We start from the raw sequence: 26192 nt of genomic DNA, 5'->3' as shown, positions 1-26192 counted from the left end.
AAGACGTGAAGCAAAGAAGCAAAATGGAAGCCAAATGGCTGGTCTCTATGATGGCATAATGAAGCCATTCCTTATGATTGGTGGTGGGGCTGCCAATTCAGGCACCGGATAACCAGGCATCCAGGGTTCTAACTTCTGTACAGGCTGGTACTGTGTCTTAGACGTTGCCACTACAAGCCATCACTTCACTCGCTCACTCACCTTCTCCGCGGGCTTCTTTCTGAACCGCCCCGGATCCAAACATTTTCATTTTCAGCACAAATATTTATATACTATTTTTTTTTTTTCTATATTCCTTTTCACGCCCATCTGTCATTCCTTCATCATGACGCAGGCCGGCGCACAGTCAGACTCTGAGGAAGGATTGACACGGGAAGAGATGCAGCAAGAAGAAGACGACGAGCCGCCTTCAAAGCGAGCGAAACAAGATGCGTGTAAGCACAGCCTCATTTTAATTCATTTCTCTTCAATTATCATACAAGCTTTATGCCTGAGTAAGCCAGAAACAAAGACAAAAATGCTAACACCAAACACAAAAAGTCGCCAAACTCATGGCTCCCAAACCAAAAACCATCATCTCCCCCCCAAAACCCCCCAGCTCAAAACCTCACCTCTTCAAGAACCGCATGGCCCTCGGCGCATACATTGCCGCCCCGGAATCATACCCTGCCTCAGTGGTTATCTACTACAACGCAGACTTTGTCGTCATCCACGATAAATTCCCAAAGGCCACCGTCCACACCTTGCTGCTGCCGCGGTCTCCCAAACATACCCTTTTGCACCCCTTTGAGGCGCTCCAGGACGTTGAGTTTCTGGAAAAGGTCAAGGAAGAGGTGGGCAGGCTCAAGGTGCTCGTGGCGGCGGAGCTGCAGCGCCGGTTAGGCTCGTTTAGCAGGTCTGATGCTGCGAGAGAGGCTGTGCTTAATGGTGATGCGGAGCCAGAAGAGGCAGCAGAGGAGGGACAGGAGAACGACAAAGGAAAAGAACCGCAACTGCCGCCGGGAAGGGACTGGATGGCCGACCTCATGTGCGGCGTCCACGCCGTCCCGAGCATGGGCAACTTGCACATCCACGTGCTCTCGCGAGACATGCACTCGCCGGCCATGAAGCACCGCAAGCACTACAACTCCTTCAACACGCCGTTCCTAGTGGATGTGGCCGACTTCCCGCTCGGCGAGGCCGACCCTCGCAGAATCCCCAAGGACGAGGGCTACATGAGGCGGGACCTGGTGTGCTGGCGGTGCGGGAGAAACTTTGGAAACAGGTTCAAGGAGCTCAAGGACCACCTGGACAAGGAGTTTGACGAATGGAAGCGGGAGTGAACATGTGAGAGACACATGAACGAGAACACGCGGCGCATGAAAGACAACGAATTGTACAAATAAGAAACATTTGCTGATTTTGCCATTGCACGTCGCACGTAGCTTCATGGTGCGGGATATAATGATTACAGGCCTTGCGAGCAGCAGATGGATGAACCCGTCGTTTTCGTTGCTGCGCCAGGCTTTCCTATGCTTTTATTTCCATCCAGCTGAAGCAAGGGGATCGATTCCTTAATAATACAGTCCGGAGCTCCCCAAAAAAGAGAAAAATAACAAAACGCCGCCCCAATCTTCCCTCACAATGCTTTTGAACATGTTCAAGGGGAGATGAACATGACCAATACAGTTGCCGTCCTGCTTCGCACACCAGCCCTCTCTCTTTGCCACATGTTTCCGTCCAAACAAAAGTCGACTCGACTTGCGCGCCCAAAAGCCTCATTCATCGTCATTGTCATAATCAACCTGGTCCTCCTGTGGCAGAGAAGGCAACATTGCAAACCACAATCAGCCAATAATGTTCTTGAATCGTGAGAACCACGCAGGTGATGTGAATGATGATGAAGGACCGACCTCGTATTCGGGAGACTGCCGCGGCGTCCCATCGCGTGCACCACCAGTCACGTCTACAAAGGAAAATTGGCATTGCGTGAGCTGGTCCGTCTCTTGCTTATTCTGAGGAAAAAAGATTTATGTGGCTTTGTGTTGGCGACGGTTGGACTTACCACCGATACCTGGCTGGTTCTCGGCGGCATCATCTCCGGCTTCAGCCTCAGCATTGGCCTCGGACTCTGCCGTCTGCTCCTGGTTGTCCTCCTGCGCCGGCACAACGTCTGACTTGCGCGGCCTGCCACGTCCACGCGTCTGGCCCGGGGCCAGCGGCGCGCTCGGTTTCTTTGGTTTCTTCGCCCGTTCCTCGCCCGCCTTGGACTTGAAGCTGCCCTTGGGCCTTCCGCGAGGGCGGCCGGTGGGCACGTACGGCTTTGAGGGGGACTTCGGGTTTGCGCTCTTAGGGCGGCCTCGACCGCGACCAGGCGTCTTCTTCACGCCAGCATCTTCGGTGGGCTGACGAGTGATGTCCGCAGCCGCATCGGCAGCCGTTGCCTTGGCGTCGTCTCTGGTGCGCGCCATGGAGCACTAGAGATATGGGGGGAGAAGTATTTGTCTTTGGTGACAAGGAGAAAAAGGGACACGAGCGAGGGTGGGTTCGCAAATGGTATTCAGGCGGTGGGACTCGGTTGCCACGGGAGAAGTAGGAATTGGTGTTGCGATAGTGTGAGGTGGTTGGTATGATGCGGAAAATAAAACGAGAAAAAAAAAAAAAAAAAAAAAAAAAAAAAAAAAAAAAGAACGGAAATGATGAGATACGCGACTTTGCGCGAGTCGAGACAAGACTAGGTACAGCTGGGGCTAGCTGCGTTGCACGGAGCTGTAGGGACCTGTTTTCTGTGTCCGGGGGAGCTGCTGACGCGTGAAAGGGCAGCTTTCTTTTGCTTTGGCTTTGTTGAGACAGATGTGTGGTTGGAGGAAGTGACAGAATTATAGTGGTATGTGGTAGTAGAACTTGTGAGGATTGTTGTTTGGCTTATTTTGACAACAGCTGGCTGGTGTCTAAGCTTCACAAAGGGAAGACGCCATTAGGTAATCAGCCTCCCCCACACAGTCACTCGCCCCGGGCCGTCAATACGGAAGATCCCCGGGCAATTGAAGCTGAAGTTGTGAAGCTATTGACGCCATCAGCCACAGCCAATATTGCCAAAGCCACAGTCGCACCAAGATGTGGCAAGTGCAGCCACCCCTGTCCCTTTACCCCGGCAACCGCCGCCAAACTCAATCACCGGCATGTAAACAAGCAGCATCCAGACAAAGAAAGGCCGACTAATGTAGCACATTCTTCGCCTCCGCCTCCACGATAGCTTCCATAGCATCTTTGAGACATTGCGCACAATGGCTCATGACGAAAGACTTATGCCCTCGTCGCCCTCGCCGGCGCCCGAGGTCCGGTTCATGATGGCCTCGTCGTCGGCCTCGACTCCATCGCTGCGATCGCGAGATGCTGCCGTCATGCCCGTGATTTCGAGGATGGACCGTGGCGGCAACGTCAAGGTTGTCGTCAGAGTGCGCGCCTTTTTACAGCGAGGTAGGCTACGATATTGCCGAGTTTTCAATGAGAGGGGGAGCCAAGAGGTCAAGAGAGATGAGAGAGAAGCTAACTAAAAGACTAAATAGAACTCCAACGACGAGCCAGATGCCTGGTCGAAATGGACCCCGTATCCCACATCACCACCCTCAGGGCTCCCGACGAACAAGAAACTTCCGTGGCCTCAAGCCCGTCCAAGTCTCGCAAGCTCACCGACAAGAGCTTCGCCTTTGACAGCTCCTTCTGGAGCCACGACCCCGATGACAAGGACTATGCCAACCAAGAAGACATTTACAACAGCCTCGGCGAGGAGTTTCTCGACCACAACTTCGAAGGCTACCACACCTGCATTTTTGCATATGGCCAGACCGGCTCTGGTAAGAGCTACACCATGATGGGAACGCCCGACAACCCTGGGCTGATTCCTCGAACTTGCGAGGATCTGTTTGAGCGCATAGACGCCGCCCACAATGATGACTCAAGCGTCGCTTACAACGTACGGGTTTCGTATTTCGAGGTCTACAACGAGCACGTCCGAGACCTTCTGGTGCCTGTCGTCCCCAACACACCCCCCAACTACCTCAAGATCCGCGAGTCTCCTACCGAGGGCCCATATGTCAAAGATCTCACCGAGGTGCCTGTACGCAACATTCACGAGATCATGCGATATATCAAGGTGGGAGACGCATCTCGCACCGTGGCAAGCACCAAGATGAACGATACTAGTAGCCGGAGCCACGCCGTCTTCACCATTATGCTGAAGCAGATTCACCACGACATGGAGACGGACGAGACCACGGAACGCAGCTCTCGCATCCGGCTGGTTGATCTGGCGGGCAGTGAGAGGGCAAAGACGACCGAGGCCACGGGGGCACGACTTCGAGAGGGCAGTAACATCAACAAGTCGCTCGCCACACTTGGCCGGGTCATTGCTGCGCTGGCAGGTCCTAAGCAGCTGAGGTCGGGCAAGAGAAAGGATGTGGTGCCGTATCGAGATTCGATATTGACGTGGCTGCTCAAGGACTCCCTTGGAGGCAACAGCAAGACAGCCATGATTGCATGTGTCGCCCCCTCGGACTACGAGGAGACACTCTCGACGCTTCGTTACGCCGATCAGGCCAAGCGCATCCGTACTCGTGCCAAGGTCAACCAGGACCACATCTCGTCTGCAGAGCGTGACGCCCAGATCGCCACAATGGCGCAGGAGATTCGGATGCTGCAGATATCGGTTTCGGACTCTCGCGAGCGCGAGAAGAATGCTCAAGAGGCAGAAGAGCGCTTGGAAGAGTACCAGATCCGCGTCGGCACCATGCAGCGCATGATGGAGGAGCGCAGCATGGTAGCCGAAAGCAAGATCAAGAAGCTGCAGATGGAGAATGAGGCTCTGAAGCTACATCTGAAGCTGGCTATCGACAGTCTCAAGAACCCCATCCCGCCGGTGCAGCTTGAGAGCAAGGAAGAAGAAGAAGAGGAAGAAGACGAGTACGAGTACGATTCGGAAAGCACCGCTGCGGATGATGAGCTCCAGCAGGAGATGGAGCGCTATTTGCAAGACATGGGCAACCTGCGGAAGCTCATCGGCGGCGACCTCGACAGATTCAAGGATACGGACAGTGTGCGGATGCCTCTTGGTGTGAAGCAGAATGTGTAACGAACGATTAATGATGATGTGACGACGGCGATGCTGAGTGATAAGATTTTAGCACTGTTTCGGCCAAGTTTGTTTTATGTCTTTTTGTTACGCCAAAGGGAATAATACGTTAAGTTCCCCTATATGGCATACAAGGTTGTAGGCGTATGAGCGATCGTGTTTACAGGGGAAGAGGGGCTTTCTTTACAACTGAATGGCTTGACGGAAGAGGAATCATGTTTTGTTTCTAAACTTTGTCCCCTGTATCCCTCTTTTCTTCTCCTTCTCTTTTCTTTTTGTCCTTTGCTTGCTCTTTGCGTGAATCAAATCAATCGAATTACACACAGCAAACGAAGGAAAGGGTCATGTTTCATTGTTTCTATGACTGAGATACCGACTTTAGGATTATATATATCAATATGTACATCCAAATAACTTGCCATCAATGATTCTTCTTCCTCTTCTTCTTGACACCTGAAGATTGCTTACTGTGAGAGTGACTAGATTGAGTGTGATTAGATCGAGAATGATTGGGTCGAGGCTGATTAGATCGAAACTGATTGGATTGATTGTGATTAGGTCGAGAATGATGAGCTCGAGAATGATTAGGTCGAGAGTGATTAGGTCGAGAGTGATCAGGTCGAGAACTCTTGTTGCCCTTGGAAGCAAATTTCCGCTTTTCTCGACGTGTATTTGCACGAGTATTGACATTAGCAAAGGGATTTTGCAGCGCAAGTGCCTCTTGGTTGAAGTCATCAATGTCCATCGGCTCTGCAAGAGCGTCATATTCGCTGACCGGAGGAGCATCCATCATGACAATATCCACCGCCTTCGCAAGATGGTACGAGAAGCCCAAGCTAGTCTTTGGACTTAAAGTCGAAAACTCACTGGTGAGCAGCTCACAAACATTCAGCGCTGCGATGCGATGAATCACTTCGGGGATGTAGTAGATGATTGGCGAGGCCTTGAGGTCCTGGGCGACGATGCGGTCGTGGAAACACCTACCGTTTCCTCCTACGTGCAGCGTATAAGCATCGATCATGGCGGAGAAGAATTGCTGGGCGGTGACTAGGGGTCTGATGTGTGATAGGGAGGCCGGGGGAGTATTGATCTTGCTCAACCTGGTGTTTTGGGTGAAGTTGCTTCTACATCTGCAACCGTTGAAGGAATTGAGGCGGGCAAAGGACCGGATACTGAGATCGAATAGGAAAGGATGAGTCCAGAGGACCTCGTCGAGATTGACTGGGGTGTAGTTGAGTGGGAGAGGGTGATGTTGCTGGCACCAGGCTTCTGCGGCGGAGGAGAGATGTTGGATCTCGAGGGCGGAGTTGCCGCGGTTGAGGTAGCCGAGGATGATGTCGAGGGCGTGAAAGTGAGGGTTGAGATGGTTGGGATCCATGGGGGTGAGTGGTGTTGAAGCCATTATAGCTTCGGTTTGCTTGTTGCGTAGCATGAGAATACGATATCTTGGAGTTTGATGGATTACGAGTATTACACGGTCATTTATGGTATTATATATCTATATGTGTATCAATGACAAAGGCGTTGAATTTCTTGTATTGATTCACATGTCTAGGCTGGACGAGCTGGTTCGTGTTGAGATTGTTCATTATGGCAAACAGACTCCAAGAGGTTGTCTCTTGACGGTTCAACAGCCTCAATACGTCCATAATTACTAACGTAGTTTTTTATAAGTTTCCATGTTATTCTCCAATTGAACAGTGAAATGAACAATCCAGTGCATGTGTACTTGAACCGGTGCTGAATGTTATATGATGGAATAAGGCGCTTGACATGAAGCTGGCATGTTCACCTGCCCTTGCCATGAGAAGGGAAAGCATGGCTTCATTACAAGATGAAGTTTGAACCTCATTTAGTCATGGATATCTAGGAATCCGACGGCTCGCCTGTAGGAGGAGCACGGGTAGAGAAGCTACCGGAATGAGCTGCAAGGAGGTGAAACAGGCACCGGCACCGTGAGACTGGGGAGACTGAAACGGAACAAAACAAACACAGACGAGCGGGTGGTTTACATGAAACAAAGGCGCAGTGCGTGCGAAACACAGACGACGTCGGTTAAAAAATAACAAAGAAACAAAGAGAGTGCAAAGAATCCGAAAAGCCGCTGTCAATCCCATATTGTTAATTAGTACTGCTTACTTGATTCATCCCCGGCTGCGTCAGGTGAAGCAGCTGCCCGTGTTTCCGATAATCCATGATGATGAAGAGCCTCCATCCAAAACCTCAAACAGGAGAGAGGCCTGGAACGGCAAATCTTTGGCTGGCTAGGCGTTTCGACAGCCGCCTGTGGGGAGACGCACAGCCACTAACAGAGCCCTGGAGCCACTAAGACAGCGCTAGACCCCTCGCCGGGAAGCCACTGGCCAGCCTCTGAAGCCGCCCGAAGCTGGAACCCCGCCAATCAATGCCAATCAGTGCACCACAGCGCATTATCACGAGTGACACGCCGCAACTTACATTCACCTCAGGCCAGTCCAGTTGACTCGCGAGCCAGCAAAACAAGTCTCGGCACAGCAAACCAATTGAGGCTCTGCCTGTGCTGACTTCCTACTGACGGATAACTCTCGTTGTCTATTGTTCTGTCTATATCTAGAGCACTGACTGTCCCGGCATCGTCATCTCTTCTTCTTCTCTGCCCCTCATCTGCTTCTCTTTTCCTCTCATCTCCTCTTCTTCTCCTCTCTTTCTTCTTCCTCCTCCTCCTTCTACCGCATCACACCGCAACCCAACCATGGCCACAAGACCGCAGCTCTTCACGCGCGGCCTCTCGGGTCTCTCGCAGAGCTCCAGCGCCGGCGACGTCAGCTCTCCCGCCGAGCAGCGCGACGATGCGAAGCGCAACCTGTTCAAGTCGATGCGACCACTGCCCACCCAGCACTACTGGGACGTCTACTTTGACCGGTTCGTTCTGATAAATCCCTATTGTCCTATATCTTGAAAGTGCTAATCAGGTAAAAAAAGACCCAAGGAACAAAAGCCCGAAGCCGCTGGCCAGACCGAGTACACGGCCCAGCTCGAAAAGATTGGCACGCAGATCGAGTCGGTCCAGGACTTTTGGCGCTACAACAACAACACCCCTGTCGAGAACATCAAGATGCGCGAGTCCATCTACCTCTTCAAGTCCGGCTTCAAGCCCATCTGGGAGGACCGCCGCAACATCAACGGCGGCAGCTGGACGTTCCGCGTGCCAAAGGCCATCGGCCCGGACTTTTGGACTCGCATCCAGCTGCTGGCCATTGGCGAGAAGCTGCAGAGCGTCATTGACGATGGTATGTTTTCTCTTACTCTGTGTATTCCTCTTTTTGGCAACTGACTGACACATTCCTTTCTTCCAAAATAGCCGACCAGATCTGCGGCGTTGGCCTCTCCGTACGCTTCAACTCCCACCTCATCACCGTCTGGCACCGCGACTCGTCCAAGCAAAACTCCGTCGACGCCCTGATAGCCTGCATCCTCGAGGATCTTCCCCCGGAGCTACAGCCCAAGCCAGACAACTACTTCTACAAGAAGCACTCGGACCACGCCGGCTTCAAGGCCCCGCCCGAGCTCCAGGCCGTTCTCGACTCTCAGAAGCGCAACGCCGCTGTTGCTGCCGCCAAGGCATCTGCGTCTGCGCCTGCTGCTCCCGCGGTGCCACTTGAGGCGCCTGCAGTAACTGTTGAGCCTCCGCAGTAGTCGTTCTACTCTTTTCGATATCATATCTCCTCTTTTTCAATGAGCGAGAGAGCGATAGCATAGTGTTTCTTTTTCCTGGGTCCCTTTTTTTTTTTCATCTCCCGTGCAAAGGTCTTGAAATGCTACGGCGAGACACTGGGATCCCAACTTCATTTATTGTACACTCGACATCTTGGGTATGGTGATGAGGTACGGCGTTTTATATTTTTTTTCATCATAGGTTTTTTCTGGTATACAAGGATAAAGTCGTGTCCGCTTTTCCTCGTGTCGAGCATTTTCCAGTTATCTACAATTTGGCACACGTTGCTAAATCATAGTTCAGAAAGCGTTGTAATGCAGCCATTTAGAATTTCCGTACCATCAGGGTTATGGGTGGTCGAGCATAGCTTTGCTAAGATTCTATATATATATAAGTACATATGTACATGTGTTGACTACCTACTACACAATCACCAACATTGCATCGTGGCATCCATGCATTCCTTGCGGTTCACAACCACGCATATGTCCTCTTCCATCATTGCTCATATGTAAGTAGAGTACTCGTCTATAGAACTCAAAGCCATAGCCGCAGCACAAGCATCAAAACAACTTGCAACTCCCAGCGCCACGCGAAATAAATACCAAACAAATCCAAAAGCTCGCTTCCAACACCAAGGCAGAATGCAAATCTCCCACCCCTTATACCACATCACACAACATTACGCATCAACTCATCCAATATACAGATATAGGCAAGCTCCATGGAGCAGAGGTCCCAGTCCAGCCCAGTCCAGCCATGGGTCGTCACCGCCAAACCCCAGCACTCCGCATAACACTATCAAACTCATCCATCCCCACGCCCCTCGCAACGCCCACGCCGCCGTTCGCCTCGAGAATCATATCCTTGAGCAGCTCCTCGTCCACGTCCTCCTTGAGCACGGCAGCGACGCGGCGCAGGTGGGCCAGTGTGATGGGCCCGTCGGCGCCGTTTGTGAAGAGCTGAAAAGCCTCGGCGAGCTCCGCGCGGTGGGCGTCCGAACTACCGCTACTATCGCGCGCGTGGAACTTGAGCGCGCAGATGGCGAAGAAGGGTTCGTAGGTGGCGTAGCCGTCGGATTCGGGGTCGAGGATTGCGATGAATTCCTGGAGCTCGGCGGGGGACGAGGGGGGGATGCCGAGGGCGCTGTTGAAAGAGTTAAGTTAGCTTTAGTTAGTTTTTTACACACCCCTTGTTATATCATGTTTTCAATTCGTTTTGGGAGAGACCATACATGAGTGTTGATTTCAGGTCGTTGATGGGCAGCACGCCGTTCTTCTCGCCGTCCATGGGCTCCGCGAACAAGCTAAAGGCTTCCTTAATCTCGCCCTCCTCCTGCGCGGTGACATTGTGCTCCTTTGCGAGTTTCGACTGTCGCGGTTTCGATGCGGTGGAGGGGCCGCCGGTTTTGCGCTTCGGAGGCTTTTCAAGCACAATGTTTTAGCTTTTTTGTTCGTTCGTGAATCGTTAAGGGGGGGACGAACCATGTGAATGTTAACAGTGCTGCTCTCTATATATAATATATGCTTGTTTGCTGGTGATAGTATGATGGTAAGGCTGCTGATGGCGAGGCGGAGAGGAAGTAGTGACAATCTGAGACTTTTCGGTGTTGTGTTGGGTATTCTTTTGTCTTATTGGGCTCTGTGAATGCACGTTGATGTCACTGGCGCGGAATCTGGTGATGCGAGGCGCGAGGCTGAAGGGGAAAATATGGACAGTGCGTTTCGTACTCACTGTGACTGTATATACACTGTGGGACCACTTTATTTTTAGCTGCCATATTTAAAACCTGTGAGAAAAAAAAATCTAGTTTCTTCACTCGGAGAATATCTTCATTTTTCTCGCATCGCAATGTCGGCTTTGAATAGAGAGCCATGTCGCATCTGCGATATCTGGGCGTCTACAGGATCCAATACGAGGTTCTCATTGATTATGAGATTGCGCCGAGTACCTACAAATCCGGCAGCGATTCAAACGGTCTCGAACCCAAGAATCCCCTCGTGGACAAAACGCTCCAGTGCCAGGTTTGTTCGATGTCTCATGCGTGAAGCCCATCCACAGTGAAATCATCCAGACTCATCACCTCATCCCCCCTCTTCTTGCACCAAACCAAACCAATCGCTTCTAAAATAGCTAGAGCTTGCCGCCTCAGAATGCTCAACAGCGCGCAAGTGTGGACAGTGAAGCAAGAGTAAAACCCAGTCGAGTCACTCTTCTACGACGCGATTTCCAGTGGTTAACGAGCGGCATCTGCGCCTTTTGCGCTGGTGTCAAGTAAGCCATGGAGACAGACCAAGATAGAAATCGTTGCATGTGTGAAAAATGTCTTATGAGCGTGCATATACATGTACATATGTGTGCTGCCACCATCCTGAATTCGTAGATAAATCGTCTTAGACACCACCATCAGACATCAAATTTTGGCTTCCAAAGGCCTGGTGGCAACGTTAGTCGCCGTGCCCGATTGGCATTTTTCACACAATCGCTTCCTCTCACTTGAAGTTGTTCTTCATCTCCCTCAGCTTGCTCATGACAGACACGGGATCCGTCTCGCCTGTCGCCTTTTGAATCTCAGGGTCCTACACACCGTTGTTAGCTCAAGCCCTGATCCAGTACAGACTGCTAGTGAGGGTAGACTTACCTGGACTCTCATAAAGACATTATGCTTCTATTATTGCATGGTTAGCAGCTTCTTCAGCTTCGCCTCTCTGTGTGTAGCCACATACCTTCTCATCGCCAATCGTGAATTTGCCAGTAGTCACCTCGTTGTTCTCGGCAAAAGCCTGGAGGCTCTTGATGGGCTCTGTCTGAGAGACGGAAATGGTGAATCTGACGTTTGACTTTGTGTATTCGTGTCCAGGCTAGAATGAACAAAGTTCGTTAGTCTGAGCTCGTTCACCATGCTCAGTCTGTAGTTCCACAACTCACATAGACAACCGTATCATCTGGCAGCGCTCCGAGGCGGTTGTTCAAGGCTTCGTGCATCTCTGCCCCGTTGCCCTCGAAAAACTTGCCACATCCTATGCAGTGGTCAGTAGGTCACATGTCCCTCGTTCATTTCAAAACGGAAACATGAATGGTTTCGGGCCAATCATACCACTGATGAAGAGTGTGTCGCCGGTGAAGACGGCCTTGCCGGTTGAATCCTCCATGTAATAGCAGATGCTGTCCTGCGTGTGGCAAGGGGTGTGCACAGGCTTAACGGAAATGTCTCCAATCTTGAACGTTTCCTCGTGCTGTGGTGTCCTGGTGACGCCTTCGCAGTCTTTGCCACCGATGATGGCGAGCTTCTCGTTGCCCAGATCGGACAGCTATTAATAAAAGGTCAGTTGGATCCCTAAAGGGAGAGAACAATATTAGGTCAAGGTGTATGTACCAGTTGCTTGTTGCCTCCAGCATGGTCCCAGTGGCTGTCATTATTTATATGCATCAGATATCCATTCAAATCCATGACGGCTGTAGGAAAAATGCATACTGGTGGGTGTTGACAATGGCCGTCAAGTTAATCCTGCCAGATGAAATGGCATCCTTGAGGATAGGAGCAACCCTAGCACGCAGTCAACCCACATGCCTTTATTCTTGGTCTCCAATTCATAAAACGTAAATAATTCGACCTACTCTGGAGGGTTTGCCGGATCAATAATGACGGCATCTTTGGATTTGTCGTCAATCACAAGATATGCATAGTTGTTGGAGCTGCCAACCCCTACTCAGGCCATTAGCTCAACGCCGCTCAATCTCTCGCTCTACTTCTTCCCTCCCCCCCCCCCCCCCCCCCCTTTTCTAATTCTCGTGGAGTTCTTTGCCAGCAGCACTTACACATGGGAATCGACTGAATATGCATCTTGCGTGAGTTGTTTATAAACTGCGACTCGGGTTAATCAGCAATGAGGGGCAGCTCCAGACAGCTTATACCAAGCCATGGCACGATCATCTCACTTACGGAACAACCAAATCTCTGAGTGAGGAGCTGTCTGCGAGGCAGTATCAATCTATTCATAGATCCACGAGGCTTGTCTTTGGGAAGACTGTTAAATGGTTCAAAAAGAGCAATTTGAGAGTCGATAGCCTGATGTCAACGGAGTTATCGTAAGCCATAAATATTGAGGGGCAATTATCATCATTATTAACAGCCACGTGATTGGCTGCTTTACACACTCGACTCCGCGAACCCGTCGGAGGGTGACGAGAGGCTGATGGCATCATCTGAAATTTGGAATCTTTTTTCTTTTGCATCGCAGTATGTCCTTTGTTCAAAATAAAAAATGGGGTATCTTTACTGTCCAAATCTTGTCTCACAAAACACCTTTGCGCCATAGAAATCACAGAATCATAGCCTTTCACGCTATGCCAATGGGTTTCGGTTTCCAAGCACCACTATAACGGGACCATCCCGTGTTCGGCTCCGGGCTTCGGTCCGGATCCAGGTCCAGATCTTGCTCTTGTTCCTGTCCCTGTTCCTGTTCCTCCGGCATCCCACTCCCCTCCGGTTCCGGATGGTTTGCCTCTTCGGTGGCCATAGCCGCCATATCTTTGGACAGTTTCAAGCACTTGAGAAACACTTGGTTCCCAGGCAACGTCTTCTGCAGCTCGGCAATTGTCGTTTGCAAGTAGACAAGATCCCACTGACGTAGCTGCCCCATGATTCTCAGTCTTGCTGCCTCGTCGTCCTCCCGCAGATAGGACAAGACCAGCTCCCTGCATGGATCTTTGGCCTTTTCTGCCTCCCCCAGGTGCTTCCAGTAGTAGTCCCAAATCCAGACCAGAGCCTTTCTTGCGGCGGATCGCAGCTTAGCAAGGGATGGCAGCTGCTCATGCGTGGCCTGATGCCTAAGCTCAACAAAGGTAGCCGGCAAGCCAATGTTCTTGGCGATTGAGTACATGCTCTGTTTACGCAGCTTGTCTTGATGCCCATCCAACAAGCCTGTGACGAAGCTGACAGCATATCAGTTAGCGTCCTCGTTCACACAAAAGAATGAGAGTGGCAGATGATAGCCATGACACCATCTCATCGCTGCCTTGGACGTAGCCTCCCAAACGTCAAAGGTCCATGACGTCCTTGGCCGCATATCTCATGCAAGAGATAGCCCCCATCTTTTCTCTCTCACTCTCTTTTTTCATATCACTTTCTCTTCTCATCCAACCATCTCCTTCAAGAGTCCAGACCACACCCCCAACCAAGCCACAATGTAATAGAAAGAGGGAGAGAGAGGGAGAGGAGAGGAGAGAGCCCCAGAAAAAAACTTACCGACTAAACGCAGCTGCATATGCAGCCCTCACAGCATACGTCGATGCTCCTGCATTCCCCGTGGCCGCGGCCTCGTCACTCAGGACTGCAGCCATGAGCAGTGCCGTCGACTCCACCATGTGCGGACAGTTGCCGCGCTGCATCCACATGGAGACTCGCCCCACGGCCTTGTGCTTCTCTCCGTTTCCCTGCTCTCGTGATGTCTGGTGATTCTTAGCCGCAGCCGCAGCGGTAGTGCGCCGTGCATCCCCCTGATTCAAGCCCTGCCCCTCCTCTCGACGCTGCTGGTCCTCGGCGTCTGCGTCTCTGCCACCCTCGACTCCTCCTCGCCTCTGGTCCTGATTCCGTTGCTGATGGTGGCTGTAAGCTGCGCCGCCCTGGATGCCACCAACGGCCTGCATCAACGCCTCAGAGCCATAGAACTGCTCCCGCACAAGGAGCAGCTCCTGGCGGTCTCGCCAAGGCGTAAACACATACTGCACCATCCGAGCAGGCAGGGGTCCCAGGTACCGACGGAGCGGGAAAAAGAAAGATGGGTGAAATGGTGTGACAAGTGTTAGAAAATGTGAGAGACGGTCTTGATCGTAGTGGAAATGCAAAACAAGAGCGTTGTGAAGCAAAAGCGGTCGACTATTTTAGTTTAACCTCAGCAGTGGGGTATCGATCAAAGAGATGCAAAAGTGTTCGCTAGCGGAGGCCCTTTTCCTATTATGGTAGTAATAGGCACGAATAACTTGGTGAGAGGGAAAAGAAAAAAAGAAGACACAAAAGACTAAATTTTTCACCTCGAATCGAGCTCCGTTATCGAATTCTCCATCCGCAAAAGATATTGATCGATGCAAAGCCCCATCCGCTCTGCCGGCAATGATTCGCTACAGGCGCTCCATACGTGTACAGATACAGTATTTACGAAGCACGCAAGGCACGGTACTTAGTACGGTACGGTATTCACTCTTCCACCACCGTCACATCTACAAGGATAAAGCGCCGCACCTGTGCTGTAACACTGGTCGTGACTTTAACCCATTCTGTGGCCTACTGCATGTACCCAAGTTGGGGTCTCGATTCATTCTCTCGCTTGGATCATTACTAAAGCAACATATGACACGACTGTACCCCCATGCCATGTGCAGGTTTAATTGATAATGCATTCAAGATGACGGTATACTTCAGTATAAAGCACCATTCGATGGGAAAGAGGAAAAAGAACTAAACAAAGAGGCGTCAGGCCCGCTGAAGCGAAGAAACGAAAAAGGCAGAGATTTTCACGATCTCGTGCGTGAAAAGAAATTTCATTCCCTTGTACATCCGTGACGAGTTTCCTCTTTGAAATAGCAGAAATCCAGTTCATTTAAAACTATGGATTCGTACTAAGAAAAAGAGGAGGAGGAAGAAACACCAAAAGGCAGTCCTCGAGGCCCACTCGAAAAAAGATCAACCGCTCCTTTTTTTCAGCCTTCGTGCTTATACAGTATGGGCATTGCTCGACTGGCCATGACGTCTACCAACGGATTCTGATTTTCAGCTTTCCCGCCCGGAGATGGCCATGTTGGGCGCGCAGAGCATCGCAATAACCAAGTTCGTACTCGTGTCGGAATCTTAGTACCAGACGAGTACTAGCAGCCAGGTACATGCAAGGTAAGGAAGGCCATCGGCATCATCATCGGCTACGACCAATTGCAGCCCCAACAGCCCGTCTCGCATATCACACTTGATACGGCTTGCAGTATCGGGGGGAAACCAGAAAAGGGGAGAAGAAATTAAAGACCTAGGGAAAAGGTCGGCAACAGAGCGCCAAAGTAGCGTATCATCAGCAGTTAGCACCGTCACTTTTCTGCACGTTACAAGTAGAAGCATGTACTGCTGCGTATACTCGTACATTGCAGAGAGGCATTTTCCCTTCCGGCATCCGGGCTGTACAATGACTTGCTAGGGAGAGCCACCAGTGCAGACGGCTGTCCGTGTAAACGCAGGGTCATGCTGCAAGAACCAGGAGAAGGCAGAACGACCGATATCGACAAAGGACTAATATCCGTCAAATCTGTCAGCTGCAGAGGGAAAGTCGGGGGTTCAGGGTTCAAGTATGGAGTAAGCAGACGGATAATGCAGGTAAGTGGTGGCACAAAACCACAGACAAGGCTCCAGAGCACGGGGTGGGCTCAACAACCGTCGTACACTTCTTACTGTACGCCTCGTTACTTGCCACTACAATCCCAATTTCGTCAGGATCAATGTGCTCCGTCACAGCAGCCAGAGAGTAAAGTTGCTGGGGTCTACTCCGTACTGCGCCCCGTACGAGTATGCCCGGCATTCAGCTCCCCATCACCAACTCGCACTTACTCGTACGAGCATTCGTATGTCAGTTAGCACGCAAAAGACTCGGCACCCTCGGGCTTTAGTCCGAGCAATATGGGAACAGCAATCCTTCAGGCAACCTCAATCTCTAAACCACGACGGCCCGGCATACCACCTCACAAACAACCCCCCACCTACGGCGGACGGAAACAAGAGACAGAAAGATTAAGACGAGATGAGAAAGAAAAAGAAAAACCTTGCCTGGCCCGCTAATGGATGCAACTCAGGGATGCCTGCAGAACGCCAAATGGCACAATTACCGGCACGATAAAAGTCCAGACCAGAACAATCCGTCTAGCCTAGAGGAACCGCATAATTAAAGAGGAGGAGTAAAAAAAAAAAAAAGAAAAGAAAAATTTCCTACGCACTAGGTACCTTACCGCAATGCTTTACCGCCCAAGCCGCGCCCACCAAAAACCCGCTCCCAGGACCAGCAAGAGAAGGGAAAAAAAAGAAGAGGGCTGGCTAGCTCTTCTCCGTGGCACTCGGCGAAACGGGCCCGCGAGGCAACAAGAGAAGTTAGGTAGGCTTGTGCTTGTTAGTCTAGCTGGGAGTACGTACGGACCGCAGTTTCAATACTCGGCTGGTCTCCGTATTGCAAGTCAGCCAGTCAAGGTGGTGCTCTTGTTGGTCCGCTCATCTTTCTCTTTCCCACTAAAAAACAGCACTTCGTGCGAAAAGCAGCCCCATTCTGCTAGCAGCAATGTTATTCTCCAAGCAAGCAGCCACAGATTACGTATGAGAAGGGGGTCAACTTTGTCGAGCCGAAGCTTCAGCTTGCTTTTGTGACTCAATCTCGCCCCAGTGGAATATATGCCCAAAAACAAAAGCGAAAAAAAAAGGGAGCCGAATACCCACGATCATCCGCTGAAGCCGTACGAGTACTCCGTGCTGAGAGTTCCAGACGAGTACATGTCTCGAGGTTTTCCCAACGGTTTCGTCCACCCGTTTTGCACTACAGCATCTACCTGTAAATTCAAGGCTGGAGGGGCACATGTGCGGTAAAAAATAAAGTACTAGGGATAAGTATCCAGGTATCAGGACACTTCGAGCTCGTAAATATACCGTTTATAGGTTGGCAAACTGCAAGCATCAGCAGGTTCCCATTACTTGATAGCAGCAGTAAAGACACAGGTACGTACTGCACAACCTTCAAAAGCTCTCCCACATCGAAAATGCACGGATCAAAACCACCCGCACTAAAAATAAGGGACAAGCAAAAAGCAAAAAGTGGGAAAACCCGCAGCTCGAAAGCGAGAGCAAAAAAAAAAGAAAAGAGGACAAAATAAAAAAGGGAGGGGGTGTACAAACTGCCGAACCCGGATGAAAGGGAGGGTGGGGTGTGGTTACTAAAAGGGGGCAACGGGCAGCAGCAGCAAAAATGTGTGGGGTGGGGGGGGGAGAGGAAACAGCACAAAGAAAGAAAGCGCATGGGAGGGGGGGAAAGAGGGGGGTCCATGCTCTTGGAGTTCAAGGGGAAGGAGAGAAAAAAAAAAGCAAAGGAGAAAACTGGAAATTTTTGGCCAGTCAGCAGGCGCCCCTACAACCTTCCAGAATGCACAGGACCCACATCAGTTACCCCACCGACACATGTTTGACAGGGGTCTGTGAGGTTAGTTCGCTTGCTGATGTTCGTTGTTTTTCTATTTTTTGTTTTCTCGTTGCTTTTTGCTGGTTTTACTGAATCTGACTTTGTAGCCGGGATGCTGCACAGACCATATTTATAGAATCACTCATGGACCAACATTAGGTATATCCATGCGGAGCAGAAACAGGAGAGATGCACGTCGGCCGCTCAGAACCATCCGGTTGCTCCTTGATTGTAGTGGGGCTGAACATTGTCTCAGAGGTACCTGCCGTAGTACGAGTACATGCTCGCAACAGTGCCTGCCGCTAGTAGCGCTACACCAACACAGGTACCTACGGGACTAGCGTTACCTGTACCTTGGTGGGCTTGGTCACTTACCACATGTCCCAAGTGATCAGTCTTTTCAACATGTTATACGTCACTCGGTTTTCTTGTTCTGTGGTAGTATTAATCTTCCATAGCATTTGTTTGGCGTGAGCCACCTGAGCACTAACTTTGTGTGTTCTATGTACATGCGCTATTCTCAATATCCCATGCCCAATCCTTGTCCTGGGGTATTTTTTCGCTGATCCCAAAATATTGCCATCCAAGCTCGTCCAGAGCAGGGAGAACAAAAGCACCAAACTCCTTATCAGAAACCTCTGAATATCCTTGCGGCAACCAGTGTTCGCCGGTGTGAAATAATACAAGTCATTATCTTTTTCTTCAAATCCGTCAAGTGTCCGTGATGCATCGTAATGTCGTATCCTCTCTGGTAATTAATTATCATCTTCCTCTTCCTCTTCCTCTTCTTCATCCTCCTCCTCATTATCAGATTTTGGGGGCTCCCAAGTCTCCTCCAGTTTCAGGCCCTTGCCAGTAGGCTCCCGAGGTCGGACTGAGGATCCGAGGAGAGACGATACAGTAGACCGGTAGTTGTTCAGGTGTGGGTCCTCTTCATATTTACCGGGAGTATCGTAAAGCCCCATGCCAATAAGAATTTCTCCCTCCTCTTCTGGCTCGTCCAGCACTTGGATGGCTGCTTCAGGAAGAGTTGGCTGTAATGGCTGGGTAGGCATGTAGGAGGAAGGCGTAGGTGGAGTAGTATCGATGTATCCAAGGCTGTATGCATCAACAGCACTGTTCAATGTCGACATTGCAAATCGATCATCGCTCATATTGGGATAGCATGCTGCCAACTGCCACTCATCGACTGATCGAGTGGTCATAGCCTCGGTACCCATATAAGTGGGTGAAGGCGGAGAGAAAGTTGGTGATGGTGAAGTGTTGTTTGAGTAAGAAACCATTGGCGGGGATGGCTGAGATGCCGAATGGTAGTTGGTGTACTGGGCATGTTGCATGGTCGAAGGTAGCCAGTCAAAGGAGGGAGTTTGTAGGTATTCATCTTGGGGTGATTGCATATGCATCGATGGATGCCAGCTGACAGGCCGTCGTTGGCTTCCTGATGGAACTGGCTGAGAACCCGAGAGGTAGTCTAGGACTTGCTGTTGCCTTCTCGCTGTCTGAGAAGTCTGAGGGTCGTTTACAATTGTGCGTCTCCTTGACTTTGCAGCGGACGATCGGGGGCTGTTGTTCGCACTGGAAGGCTTGACGACTCGAGTGGCCATACCCACACGTTGTGTAGTCGGGCCTCGAGATGGTTTGATGTAAAGGTTCTCGCAGTATCTATTCCAGCGAGTTGATAGAGAGGCTTGAGAAGCCATCGGCTCCCCAAAATATGACTGCATCGTTTTGATAATGGGTTGGATATGTTGGACTTGGACGAGTGGTAAGTGTTGCTGATATAAATTCAAGGTCGCTGTGTTTGCTCGTGGGTGTATGATGGTATTGAGATGATTCGTATTGCAGATGATGTTGTCGGGTGAGAAATGTTGATGAGCGTCAAGGTGAAGGATAGCTGAGTATGATATAGGTGAACACCACGGTCCGGGGGAGAACGAAAACGAAACTATTAATACAAACTCAAAATGCTCATAGTTAATAAGAATGGGACGGTTCCCAAGGGGGGGTGTACAAGTATCGTTCGAGGGATCAGAGTGGCATTAACAACCGGCCCAAGTAGGGATGGTTCAGAGGGTAAATCACGACCAGGGAATAGCAGTGCATGGGCTTGGTACGCAGTCGTACTACGACTAGTAGTCCGAACCAGATCCAACCGACCATGGATCTGGAAGTGGGCCAACGAGACAACGGTACAGAGCGTCTAGTGTAATTAGTGTGCTACTCCTCCGGCCGTAGCAGTAGGCGACGTTTCTTTTTTGGTATGACGACGGCACAGGCAAACGTGCGGGTTGCATGGAGATTGGGCCAAGGCCTGCTAGCCAGTGCACAGGGAGTAGGTATCCAGATCCAGGATTGTCTTTCCCTTAGTACATGCATACTGGGACATGCACAGGCCCTTGACACCATCCAAGACATGGCCGGTCGGGATTGGAACACAGCCTGCGAGCCGACATACATGCCTTCTTCGTTCCTTGGCCGGTACGTCATACGGGGCGAGGCAAGGGGTGGTGCAAGGATGTCTCATCGGACGGACCAGAGCTCCAGTCGGGAGAGTAGAACGAGAAGGAAACGAAAAAAAAAAATTGGGAATGGGGCGCCCCATTAGCCATGGATAGTCATCGCTCTAGAGCGGCGGCCGTGCCGGAGACAATAGTGCGAGCCCTCAGAAGGAGAAAGATGGAGCGTTTGCGTTTGCGTGTTGTGAGAATCTGGCCTCTGACAAGCGTGACTGTACCAAGGTACTGGGATGCATGTACCTTGCGGATACTTGGGTGAAGCCATCCCAACTACCACGCTTGCTTGTGAGCGACGCATAGAGTACCCACCAAACTCAGGATACCCTCGGGTCTCTTGCGGCGGTACTCTGTGCTCGCATACCGGTAAACCATCTCGGTCGAGGGATGGCTGCCCTGGCGAGATTGGAGGCTCCAAAAGTCCATGTCACCGTGCCGCATACCAAGATTTGCATGGTTAGGCGTGACTTCGGGCTATTCAGAGATGCGGAAATGCCTTGAGTGCGGGTAGCAAACATGTTCGAGTAATGGGACTCTAGGCGGCCCTTGTACGAAGAAGTCGTCGGCCCAAGGCAGCCAGCGATACTCCCGGCGCACTGTAAGCGACTTGTGGCATCGTGAGTGGACACACGCCAAAGCAGAAGCACTACAGGTTTTGATTCTGATAGTACGGAACAGTAGCGGATTTCTGCGTGTACGAGATACATGTACTCGTCCTCTTCCAGGTTTTGTAGCGCCCAGCGAGCACAGACAGCCGGCAAGATCCTAAGCAGGGCTGACATATGATATTACCAACTAGCACGAGGAGGACTTGGTTAGCAGGGCGCCAACAAGAACAGACCTGAAGCAGGGATACTTCCGACGCTTGGGTCGAAACAACAACCACTTGGGCTCCGTGCTCGCACCGCCGTGCTGGATGCCAGGGCAAGCCGCAGGCTCACGAGGAGAGCGCCAATGCTAAATCCCTGCAGCCCCACGCTGAAGCATAAAGGTTGCAGACAAGAAGTGATAGAGAAGAAAAGAGGCAGCCCCTCCCCGCAGGGCCATCTGTCGGTCGCTTCATGGAAGGGATGGCGAAGGATTTGATTCCCACCCAAGGGGGTCCAGGTAATGGCATCCTGTCAGCTTAGCCAACCAGCATCGGCCATAGGGAGACCGGAGTGTCCGTGGTAGCTCTGCTGGAGCAAAAGATCAGAATCGGCAGGGCGTGCACAAGAAAGCGGCACGCCTCATCCCCAGCTCACGGGCCCTTCACAAAGCCGTCCCTTGGCCTTGGAATGCTCGTCTAGCCCCACTAGCGACGTGGCGTGGTGTTCCAAAATAGTGTGGTGAGTCTTGCAGAGAGGCTGTCCACAAATCTCACCCACACAGGCGGAGTCGAAGATGCACATCACGGTCCAGACAGAGTGATTGACATCCCCACATTGCCGGAACCCTTACTTGGGTTCATACGGACACCCTGGGGCTGCGGTGGATTTCGCACCAGAGTCTGGGAATGGAGCACGGCCGAGAGACTGCGTGGCGTTAGTCTATCCAGAGACACGAACGAGCGGGTTCCAAGGAGGAGACAGATCTCATCGCTGGTTCATCGGTCGTTAACGACTGGCCAGCATTTGTGCCGACCTCATCATATTAGCGGTCCCTTCCGTCCAGCCGCTTACCACCGTGCTCCATATCTGCCATAAATGTAAGACAAGTGAATGACGCCAGCCCACCAGCTGTTGTGCTAGCTGTGTGGCTGCACAGCAAGCGGTGCCCATTGGGTCTCCTGGGCCCTGTTGTCGTTGTCGTGCCTGGAGCTGCCACAGTAATTTTGCCGATGGCCATGTTGAAGCCAATGCCGAATGGCGATACAGATGCTGCTGCTGCTGCTGCTGCTGAGCGCCAACATAATGTAGCTTCGCGCATGCACATGCACTATTCTCATCTAGTGAAGGTTGCTCGTCTTGCAATCCCTCGTAAAGAATAGTGGTAATACGAATACACCAGGGAGAGAGATGGGCAAAGTCCAAAGTCCCACGCCGCGCATCAAAGGGGCAGCAAAGATGCATTTCATCGTCTCGTGCTCCGCAATCAAACAAGTAGCCAGGCAAGACACCCGACAGCGCCTCCCTCACTCTGCTGGGTCAGAAGCGGCAACAATGTAGAAAGAGCAAGGCGGCATGGAGCCCCGCTAATTCGCGTTCGCGTATCAAACGGCTGCCGTCCGAGTACCAACTGGCGCAAAATCTCGGGATGGAGGGGCCTCTCAGGTCGATACATGTACCGCACATGGACGGTACGGTAAGTAAGCTGCGGCTGCGTGGAGTTGCAATTTAGCAGCAGAGTGCAGCACCAAATCGCCACTCGGCCCTGCCAACCTGTGCAAGCAGGTACGGAATATGGCACTGGGCACCTCGGAAGGCAAATGTACCGCAATACTTCCAAGTTGTAGCGACGGGGAGCTCCGCACTGGTACCGAGCAATATTGTCGCCAGGTCCCTTGATGCGAGCAAGGCAAGTACGGTAGGACGGATCACAATGATAAATGCCAACATAACTACGAGGTACCTGGTACTACTATCTTACTAAAAGTTTTCAGACACCTTTACAAAACACCCAGTGTCAGTCCTTCATGTATTGCAAACAGTCACAAGGTGCTGCAATGGGTACAAGACATGCTCGTAAGGGATGATGGAACATAAAAGGTACGAGTAATGACACAGCATTGATTGAGGCCCGCCCTGTTGCTCAGCCCGACAAGGAAAAGAGTGTCATCAAGACCAAGGTCAGGATTTTGGCGGAATTGACCCCATGGCCCGAAAAGCAACTGTCATCCGCGCATACAGGTACAAAGTACATGCTGGCACTATTTTCGCTCCGACGATGCCTGCTCCGGTGCGCCAGGGGAGCTACCTGGGCAGTACCTACAAGGCCCTATTATAGTCTCGTGCCGTAGGGAGTACTGTACTTGTACCGTAACAATGCTTCAAGAGGAATCTGATGCATGAGAGTGCAGCCCAATATACGGTACCTTGAACTTGTACAGGCATCCCCCTCAATGGGCAATGGTGGAGAGTGAGTGGCGGGCTGCTGATGCTTCATCAGGCGAGCGATTATGCCAGCGCTACTAGGACCAGAACAACTTAGAGCAGCATGAGGCTTTGCCGAGAGACGAAGCGCCCCTGCCGGAGTCACCTGAAGATGGCTCAAATCCAAAAGGCCAAAGACCCGACTCTCCGCCTGCCGGTCTGGGCTGCCTGTACCCATGCTGCGACTGCGGAGTACTATACAGTCGTACTATCTAGTAGGCACTGTGGTGCGCCTCCAAGCATAATGTCCAGGACTATTTGGTGCCTTTCCTGTAGCGGGTTGGCATCAAATGGATCAATGGTTGAGCTCGTTTCTGTTGCCAATCCTGGCAGCCTCCCGAGCCTCAAGGTATTGATTATGCTGCTACCATACTTAGATATGTGCAACAGTTTGGCGGATCAATATGCCCGCGCTGCCAGGAGGAGGTATTGCCTAGGTATTGGCTCGTACAGCATCTGTGCCTAAGACATTCATGTCGACCGATACTACAAGACGGATTGGGGTCAGCGGGCAAGCATTGCGCACCAGCAGTCACTCATACTAGGGGGCGTCCATGTAATACCTTCGTTAAACATGCAGTTCACAAGTCCCAACAAGATGAGAACCACGAACGGACGGACGGCCGGCAAGGAGCACCGGAGAAGCCTTGCTTGCCCCCGATGCTACAATGGTACCTCCCTAGGCGCTGATTTTCAGCCGCTATATCACTGCTCTAGTACTCGTAGCATGGAAAGGGCACTTTTCAAAATGCACTGTGCGCGAGTTTGCTGGAGATAGGTACCCGTACTCCTTCGTAGTCCATACGAGTAGAGCAAAATGCTAAGCCCGCCAGCTGAATACGTCACCCTGTGAAATGCCGGACAAGCAGTACTAGCAATCTTAGCATAGGGCGCTTTGCACAAGCCAACGAATACCAGAAAGTATTGAGGGCAGTCATTCTGCAAGCAGAGAGATGGTGAAACTCGGTTGGGCCAAGTTACTCAAGTACGTACTCGTACGGAGCCCAGGCGGTGAAAGTTTGCAAATGACAGCCAAGTCGAGCCACCAGACGCTTGTAAAAGCAGTTTGGTACATACGTGATGCCTCAGCCTTCTCAACCACGGGTACCCGTCCAGAGACTCGTCCAACATTATCGCCGGTCAGCCTTTACACTACCAGAAGTGCTTGCCCACTCCAATCACAGCACCTGGTCGCCGCTGGTGCCTCTTTGCGCCCCTTTGTGCCACTACCACGCACCACGCTACCGGACAGGAACTAGCACCGATGGCTTCCAGGCTGGACTGGACAACAAAAACAGCAGCCTCTTTTGCTCCACAGTGCTGTGTGTCCAGGTTCAGTAGTGTTGGCGGCTTTCACAGTGGACGCTTTCTAGAGCGCCATGCTTGTCGCTTTGGACCGCCTGCATGGCTGACTGCGGTCGGCTCGCACTTGTGCCAGCCAGCGCTGTGGTTGTACCCGTGCTAGCAGTGCTACTGTACCTACACTTTCGCTCGTCTGCCCCATCCAATCCTTCTCCGTTGCGCCACCATCAGCTCCAGGTCCAGCGAGAGCCTTGATTAATCTGGTTGCTTGTCCAAGACCAACCAACATGTGACGCCTTGCAGGTCCTGGTCAGAGTCCGGGTCCTGTTAGAACCAAGAGCACAGGCAAGCCCCGTCCTGCACAGCAGCGAAGTCCGGGAGCCCCCTCAGCACAGGTCATGTCGAGGCCCCCGGCGCATCTGCTTGTGCTAGACTTGGCTTTCTGACCATTGATCACATCCTGAAATGGGACCATGGCTGATGGAGACAGCTGCCCTTCGACAGGACAGCCTGCGGAGATGGGCCTGGAGCAATTACAGGGGGTGGTAAGGGGAGCACAGTACTCCATCCTCGTACCGACGTGAGTGCTACTAAACCGCTTGGTGCTACCTCTACTAATGGCCACGCGAAAGCTGCCGCTGGCATGGTTCAGGCTGCTGGATTACTGGGGAGAATTCCGGTCGTTTGCATTTAGCATCGGTCGACTTGCCCGCGACGCACGTCTTGAGTCATATTTGTTCTGGCGCTCGACGAGACACCCAGTGGTTTCATGCCAAAAGAGCTAGAGGAACAGCCGATCACAGGCCAGCTTACTTCCGCCCTTCTCGCCTTTCGTTTCTCGCTTTGCGGCGTCTATTACTGTTATTTACGTGTACGGAGTAGTACCTGGTGGTATTACCTGTGGGCTGTAGCTGAACGCAGCTTCGCGAGGCACACGCCCATCTTCTGCCCCAGTTCTCAGGGCGGACGACATTTTGTCATGTGATCGCTTGACGCCCTGGCAGGGAGCCGGATTTGCTTCTCCGTATCTGCTCAGGTCAGGGCAATCCTCCTTCGTCAATCTTCGGGGACCCGGCTGCGCTGGCCAGGATAATGGCGCCAAGGGCAAGGACGGAGCACTACCAGCATTGATGCCCTCCATACCTGGAACCGAACCCCCCGCCGCGATTGTCCCACTCAAGCCTCCGGTGACTTGCAAATGCTCGGACGGCTCTTGATCCACTGGCGCCGTGACCTGGCGGGCCGTGTCCTTGTCGCACTTGTGGGGTTGCAGCGAATGGCGACGGCGCCAGAGAATGAGCCCCCTTT

General features: G+C 51.8%; 9 protein-coding genes across 9 annotated transcripts; 3 read left to right on the top strand and 6 right to left on the bottom strand.

Moving 5' to 3' along the window:
* Positions 1-325: 325 nt before the first annotated feature.
* On the top strand, positions 326-1322 carry T069G_09621 (c2HE / c2H2 / c2HC zinc-binding finger domain-containing protein; the record flags this gene model as incomplete). Its single annotated transcript, XM_056176831.1, has 2 exons — positions 326-434; positions 541-1322. The coding sequence occupies 2 exons, from the start codon at positions 326-328 to the stop codon at positions 1320-1322; spliced, it is 891 nt and encodes a 296-aa protein (XP_056025309.1).
* A 504-nt stretch (positions 1323-1826) lies between these two features.
* On the bottom strand, positions 1827-2450 carry T069G_09620 (uncharacterized protein; the record flags this gene model as incomplete). Its single annotated transcript, XM_056176830.1, has 2 exons — positions 1827-1945; positions 2045-2450. 2 exons carry the CDS (start codon positions 2448-2450, stop codon positions 1827-1829), a joined length of 525 nt encoding a protein of 174 aa, XP_056025308.1.
* An 816-nt stretch (positions 2451-3266) lies between these two features.
* Positions 3267-5110, top strand: T069G_09619 (kinesin motor domain-containing protein; the record flags this gene model as incomplete). The annotated part of the gene is made up of 2 exons (XM_056176829.1): positions 3267-3459; positions 3549-5110. The coding sequence occupies 2 exons, from the start codon at positions 3267-3269 to the stop codon at positions 5108-5110; spliced, it is 1755 nt and encodes a 584-aa protein (XP_056025307.1).
* Positions 5111-5531: 421 nt separating this feature from the next.
* T069G_09618 (uncharacterized protein) lies at positions 5532-6512 on the bottom strand (the record flags this gene model as incomplete). The annotated part of the gene is made up of 1 exon (XM_056176828.1): positions 5532-6512. The coding sequence occupies one exon, from the start codon at positions 6510-6512 to the stop codon at positions 5532-5534; it is 981 nt and encodes a 326-aa protein (XP_056025306.1).
* Positions 6513-7841: 1329 nt separating this feature from the next.
* On the top strand, positions 7842-8785 carry T069G_09617 (eukaryotic initiation factor 4E domain-containing protein; the record flags this gene model as incomplete). The annotated part of the gene is made up of 3 exons (XM_056176827.1): positions 7842-8011; positions 8072-8379; positions 8451-8785. The coding sequence occupies 3 exons, from the start codon at positions 7842-7844 to the stop codon at positions 8783-8785; spliced, it is 813 nt and encodes a 270-aa protein (XP_056025305.1).
* Positions 8786-9571: 786 nt separating this feature from the next.
* On the bottom strand, positions 9572-10291 carry T069G_09616 (uncharacterized protein; the record flags this gene model as incomplete). Its single annotated transcript, XM_056176826.1, has 3 exons — positions 9572-9950; positions 10039-10226; positions 10289-10291. The coding sequence occupies 3 exons, from the start codon at positions 10289-10291 to the stop codon at positions 9572-9574; spliced, it is 570 nt and encodes a 189-aa protein (XP_056025304.1).
* Positions 10292-11296: 1005 nt separating this feature from the next.
* Positions 11297-12648, bottom strand: T069G_09615 (metallo-beta-lactamase superfamily domain-containing protein; the record flags this gene model as incomplete). Its single annotated transcript, XM_056176825.1, has 9 exons — positions 11297-11383; positions 11446-11472; positions 11531-11665; positions 11733-11824; positions 11902-12115; positions 12181-12214; positions 12280-12351; positions 12423-12510; positions 12624-12648. 9 exons carry the CDS (start codon positions 12646-12648, stop codon positions 11297-11299), a joined length of 774 nt encoding a protein of 257 aa, XP_056025303.1.
* A 496-nt stretch (positions 12649-13144) lies between these two features.
* T069G_09614 (las1-like domain-containing protein) lies at positions 13145-14537 on the bottom strand (the record flags this gene model as incomplete). The annotated part of the gene is made up of 2 exons (XM_056176824.1): positions 13145-13739; positions 14053-14537. The coding sequence occupies 2 exons, from the start codon at positions 14535-14537 to the stop codon at positions 13145-13147; spliced, it is 1080 nt and encodes a 359-aa protein (XP_056025302.1).
* Positions 14538-18753: 4216 nt separating this feature from the next.
* On the bottom strand, positions 18754-19335 carry T069G_09613 (uncharacterized protein; the record flags this gene model as incomplete). The annotated part of the gene is made up of 1 exon (XM_056176823.1): positions 18754-19335. The coding sequence occupies one exon, from the start codon at positions 19333-19335 to the stop codon at positions 18754-18756; it is 582 nt and encodes a 193-aa protein (XP_056025301.1).
* Between the last annotated feature and the right edge of the window lie 6857 nt (positions 19336-26192).

This window comes from Trichoderma breve, chromosome 6 (assembly GCF_028502605.1).
Source record: "Trichoderma breve strain T069 chromosome 6, whole genome shotgun sequence".
Lineage (NCBI taxonomy): Eukaryota > Fungi > Ascomycota > Sordariomycetes > Hypocreales > Hypocreaceae > Trichoderma > Trichoderma breve.
The sequence above is the reverse complement of the archived record's forward strand: the minus strand, read 5'-3'. Positions and strand labels throughout refer to the sequence as shown.